Source organism: Xyrauchen texanus, chromosome 3, assembly GCF_025860055.1.
Source record: "Xyrauchen texanus isolate HMW12.3.18 chromosome 3, RBS_HiC_50CHRs, whole genome shotgun sequence".
Lineage (NCBI taxonomy): Eukaryota > Metazoa > Chordata > Actinopteri > Cypriniformes > Catostomidae > Xyrauchen > Xyrauchen texanus.
In genome coordinates this window covers 48,355,067-48,361,315 of record NC_068278.1, presented here as the reverse complement: position 1 = coordinate 48,361,315, position 6,249 = coordinate 48,355,067, and the positions used below count along the sequence as shown (strand labels likewise).

At 37.9% G+C, this 6,249-nt stretch overlaps 1 protein-coding gene across 1 annotated transcript; it reads left to right on the top strand.

Moving 5' to 3' along the window:
• Positions 1 to 987: 987 nt before the first annotated feature.
• On the top strand, positions 988 to 5,962 carry aldh3b2 (aldehyde dehydrogenase 3 family, member B2). Its single transcript, XM_052099955.1, is given in 8 exon segments — positions 988 to 998; positions 1,508 to 1,560; positions 2,212 to 2,401; positions 2,650 to 2,770; positions 3,980 to 4,100; positions 4,194 to 4,279; positions 4,376 to 4,500; positions 5,548 to 5,962. Coding segments are annotated over 8 exon segments (1,122 nt in total).
• Positions 5,963 to 6,249: the final 287 nt, after the last annotated feature.

Sequence of the window (6,249 nt, the reverse complement as noted above, 5' to 3'; positions counted from 1 at the left end):
GGGTTATTTCACCCAAAAATGAAAATTCTCTTACATTTACTTACCTTCATGACATCCCAGATGTTAGAAAATGTCTCTGCTCTTTAGGTCCAGACAATGCAAGTAAATGGTGACCAGAGCGTTGAAGGTCCAAAAGGCACAAAATTAATGCATATGACTCCAGTGGTTCAATCCATATCTTCAGAAGTGATAAGACATATTCTTATTCTAAGTCCTTTTTTACAATAAATCTCCACTTTCACATTCTTCTTTAGTTTTTGGTGATTTGGATTCTCTGTGCATATCACCACCTACTGGGAGGAACATTTATAGTAAAAATAGACTTCAATATTGATCTGTTTCTCACCCACATCTATCATAACACTTCTGAAGATATGGATTTAACCACTGGAGCTGTGTGGATTACTTTTATGCTGCCTTTATGTGCTTTTTAGATGTTCAAATATTTGGCCACCTTTCACTTGCATTGTATGGACCTACAGGGCCGAGATATTCTTCTAAAAATCTTCATTTGTGTTCTGTAGAAGAAAGAAAATCGTACACATGGGATGCATGAGGGTGAGTAAATGAGTGCCTTTAAGCACTCCGGATTGTGGATGAGGAATGTTTTTGTATAAATTTTCACTTTAGACCAGGAGTCTGACTACCATGATGTCACAAAATCTTGTCATGTGATGATCTTTGAAGAACGATGCAACACCTTTTAAAGCATCCAGTCTCCTATTTCGTTGTCTGATGAAGAAGTGTCTTTGAATTTGGTTGCACTACATGTATATAACAACTGCAGGTTGTTATATACACCGTATATTACAAAAACAATGTCATTGTAAAGTTATCCATGTGTACAGTAATCTAAAATGTAAACTCAATTGTCAATCAACCATATAAACATTTTAATATCCATATCTAAACTTGACTAAACAACAACGAATATTTGCATTGTCATTTATTATCAGACTCTGTTAAGTATCTTGCCAAGGAGTGATCATGTTGGCACTGTAAGATGTTTTGCCCAAGTTTGTTGATGAATGTTGTCACTTCATCCAGTGGAAGGAAATGATTTGATATTTTTATTGACTATTCGCTGCTGTCTACATTTTAAAGGAATAGTTTCACAAAAATATCAATTCGGTCAGTAATTACATTATCATATTGTTCCTCATGACTTTCTCTTGTCCTTGGAAAAGATGGTAGGCAAAATGTAACTTTTAAGCTCTCCTCCTTACTATTGAGTGGAATACAGGGACAAAATATATCAAATTGAATTCTTAATGTAAATAACTGTCACCATCACATGTTTTCAGTGAGTGAGTGTTCCAGGTGAAGCTGTCTATATAATACCCCCATTCTCTTAAACTCTATTGCAATGTTTTTCCATAAGGAGTTGCCTTTCAGATATCTTTGCCTCAGTCTGCATGTGATCACTGCCAGAGGCTGAAGTTTCACTCACCCATGGTTCTCTGCTGGATGTGATATGCTGAAATTTGAGCTGTCTTTAAAATCAAAGAACAACGAGTTCCCCACCAAGCCCTTCTCCAACCAGGTGGTTCAAAGCCCTGCAGAGTTAAGTATAACTTTGAGATGACTTTAAACACTTCTTACTGTATTTAAATGACAAGTGCTGTGTTTTTCATTGCGGCAAGGTTCACAAAAAAGTTTGTAAAAATGTTCCATAAGTGCAAATCAAGAAAAACATTCTTAAGATGTCTTTGTGGGAATACAAAATATTCTCAACTTTTTTCTTTAGTTAGAAAGAAGAAAATAGTTGTTTCATGAATCTGGCCCCTTTTGCTGAAATGTTAACATTGTCACCATTTAACAAATACTGTATAAGACTTTTGTTTTATGACAAATGTTTTCATATGCCATGATTGACTGTTTGTGTGGGCAGTGCTTGTTTACAGATCTAACTTGTGGCCTAGGCTTATATACGATTGGTCTTATACGTTGTTTAGCATTTAACAAAGCGGCGTAACTGAGTTGTATGACGAAAACAAAAGCCTTTCATGTGTTGGATGAATGGCTGTTTAACATGCAGGAGGTAAACAATTTTGCACAAGGTCTACCTGCACTTAGGCTGCTGGAGATGTTAAATTAGTCCTCCAGTGTTGAACTCAAGACTGATATGATTGCACTGATAAGGTAGAGACAGCACAGAACCGGATGGGGGCTCATGTATCTTGTTATGAAGATTGATTAATATATTTTCTTGCAGGACAAGAGCAGGGGACGTTTGTCTGAAAAGTTGAGCAACAGCATGCTCAGAATTCCTGAAGAGAGCCAGAGCTGCCTTCCAGGTTGGCCGGACAGTCCAGGACAGATTCAGACAGGCCCAGTTGGAGATTTTGGTCCATATGCTCATAGAATGGGAAGTGCATAAGGTTGGGAAATAAGTACATGCCTGTCATTGGAACTTATCAAATTATATAGTATAGGATATACCTTGTGAAAATGTACCATAGTGTTACATTAAGAATCTGTAACTACTACAACTGTCATAGTACAGGTTCCTTAACGCTAATACTTTGTATGAATCTGCAACATTTCTGCCAATTTAACATAGTTGCAACAGTTAGTATATTATCTCCATGGTAGATTTCTGTAAGGGATGCTAATACTGCATTAATAATTATGTTGAAATATTACTGTCAAAAACTTTGAAATTTCAGAGCTGATGATAGTGAAAAATTAGGTTCTGCATGCCATCAGCAACTTGAAGAAATGGATGGAACTCCAGCGGATGGAACTCCAGTGCATGGAACACAACTGGGTATGAACTGAGAGGCACAGGAGCAGCAGAAAACGGGGTGATAAAATTTGTAGCATGTTTCATGTTGTTGCTTGAATTATGAATAAACCAGATGCCAGCCAGAGAAACATGTTTACTTTCGGCCTCAAAGCCCCCCACATTGTGTGTTCTTCCAACTAGTAAAAGTAGCTTGACAAAGGCCATAATTGGTGCTCCTTTCACAGGCTTAACAACCTAGTATTTGCCTTTGTGAACATTTGCCAATCAAATTATGATTGCTAACACTAACCCTAATTGGTAATGCTTTTGTTCTGGCTGCTTTCTTTTAGCGGTTCATGACATCATCCATTTTGTTCCACAGAAAAATAATCCATCTAGACATAACTTTATATCTGTGATCTTGCCAAATAAGATGTGATCCTGAATCTACATCCTATGTTGTTCCCCCTGGAACAAGATTCCTGTCAAACAGTCCTAACCCTATCCCTAACCCCAACTTCTAAACTTGACCCCGAACCTTAAATTATAAATCCTGCCTCTGACCCACACCCCTTGACTTAACCATGATCATATTCCTGGCCCTACCGCTTATTAATTTCCAACTTCTAACTTTTAACACTAAACCCCTAGTTCCAACCTTGACCTCTATTTTAAACCCTACCACTCACCCACCCCCTTATTTCTAACCTGGATCCTAACCCTAACCCTTATTCCTATTCCCATTCATTAATGTTCTACCCTAAGTCCTGGCCATAAGGGTTGAGTTAGGTTTAGGGTTGAAATCGTAACCCTCATCCTTACTCCTAACCTCAAAACCCAACCTGCAACCCTAAATCTTTATCCCAGCCCATTTAACTTGTTCAAATTTACAACCCCAGTTCCTAATCCTGATCCTGAAAAACACATGCTGCCAGTTTTCTAACCTAAAAACTGATTGGTTGGTAGGAAATCCAAAACAAATGTTGGCCAAATCTCAGTTAGTTACATGAATGTTGCATGATGCAGTTTTGTTTGCCTTGTGCAAAAAATTGATCTATTTATTGATTTGTATATTAAAATTGCTACCAGGCAATTTCCTTCACAGTGTTAGGAGTGTTATGGTGGTATTCCTGCAAGGCTTTCGTTTTTCCTCATAACATTATTTTCATAATTGTTAGAGATTTTAAGTTTATAGATGTTATTTTCTTTTTATTTGCTACTGAGATGTTGACTGTGTCTGCTTTTAATCAGGCCACAGCATTTGGTGAATGCTTGGTGGTTAATGAGCTGCTGGGTGTGGTATTGATTATTGGAAAAAGGACTAGCCCTCTTCAACTGAGTCTAATACCTCTAGTGGGTGCCATTGCAGCTGGTAAATATGGTTCGGAGTTCATTTCTCTGCTTAGTCATGGTGGGAAATATCAGTTTTATCACTATATATACAATTAATGAGTTTATTTTATAGGTAACGATGTGATTATCAACCCATCAGAAACCTGCACTCATACAGCTGAACTTTTGCAAAGACTAATACCAGCCTGGACAATGTGAGTTAAACAGCATTTCTAGAACATGGTTCAAATTACTCAGAAGTGTCCGTTACTTAACATCCTGGGATTTTCTAAAGCTATGTACTTCATTTTTCAGGAGTGCTTCCACTCTGTTGTAGCAGCAACACATGAAATTCCAGAAATGGACAACCTCAAATTTGACCATGTTTTCTTCTCTGGATCACAGAAAGGAACCCTTGGACTAGGAAAATTCTTGTGAGAGTTGTGAGTGACATTTGTATAGTCTATTTATTGTTTATTTGATATCTTACAGAAACCTTACATCCTTCCTAACCTTAATTGTACCTATAAACGCTAACTTCAACTGTTAAGGCGGCAATTTATTTTCTAGCGAAATAAAATAAATAACTTGTGTGATGTCATTTCAAACAAAATATGTCCTAAAAGAAGGTGTTTTTAAGTCTGTTGCTGTGGTTTGAAACAGATTCGCCAGCACGAACGTTCAGGAAAACGTTTGCGCCGGCCGATAAACACCTTCTTACAGCCATTGGCCATGTAATAGGTAGGTGTGCCAGGAGCTCCACCTATGTTGACAGCAACATCTTTTTCTACTTAATTGACCCTTCGCTAGTATCTCCCCCCATTTGTTACAGTTGCTCGTTCTGACAAACTTTGCAGAACTTCCTGTAGTAATGAATGGGAGATTGCCATGAACGTTTTTTTGGCAAAATATTTTCACAGATGGAATATGTAATATTCTTACGTTGGCTGGAATGAAGAGTGAAATTTTAAAGCATACTTGTCTGACATTTATTGTAAAATAAATTGTTAAATTAAACAGTAATTTAATTGAAAACTGTGGAGACTGTGAAAATTGGAATTTAATTGGAGTTTTGTGCCTTTGGTCCATGTCTGTTAGCTTTGAGGCCATCAATATGTGAAAGTCTCTGAAGAGTAGCATTTGCTGCTACACTCCCATTAAAGTTCTCTCAGAGCTAGAAAGAAGGTCAAAAAGTATGTTAAATAAACAATATACTGTTTGTGAACATATGGGCACGGGCAGTGTATCGGAACGTTTTGTTGCAGCAAATGTGACTCTTGAGAATTTCACATATTGATGGCCTCAAAGCTAACAGACATGGACTAAAGCCACAAAACTCCAATTTCGATTTCATGGAGGGTTTAAGTCTTAAAACTCCAACGCACCTTTGAGGGCTCAAACTGTTGCAGCTTTATGGACTTGTGTATGTTGTAAGATTACTGTCAAAAACTCTTGTACTAACAGCTTTATTTCTGCTGTTTATGTAGTAAAGAGGATGGGATTAAGGTAGCTCAGGCTGCAGCTCGCACTCTGGCTTGTGTGTATTGAGTGGCAAGGACCCTTGTTTATGCGGACAATCAGTGTGACATCAACACCACAGCTTGTCACATTACATGGACACAATTTCATAATGCTGGCCAAAGTGCTGTGGCACCAGACTACATCCTGTGCCATTCAGAAGCCAAAGAAAATGTCTTCCAGGCCCTGCGCTGTGCTCTCCAGCAGTTCTGTGGTGCTGAGCCACGGGAGTCCAGGAGCATTGGCAGGATAGTGAATGAGGAGAGCTTCAACAAGGCCAAAGATCAGTTGTGACGATCAGGAAAGGTGATGATGGGAGGACAGGTGAATGAGATTGAGCGGTATATTGGTGAGTGGAAGCAGTGTGTCGTTTTCACATTCTAGGATTTACTGCATATTATATGCACGTTTCAGTAAAATAACAATTGAGCAACCAGTGTTTTATACAGTAAATACTTTTAAAGAAACATGTTCCCTAAGAGATCTGTGTTCCTCATATAGGCTTCTTTATACAATGTACTGTGGGACAAATAGTCTGACCAAATATTTCTGTATTCATATATGGTACTGGGATTTTTGGAATAAAGAGGTCTATGGCTCAATTTCTAGATGAGGTCTTTTGTAGTCACTAAGTCTGTAGAACAAAAACAATCTTTGTTAAATCTAAATTA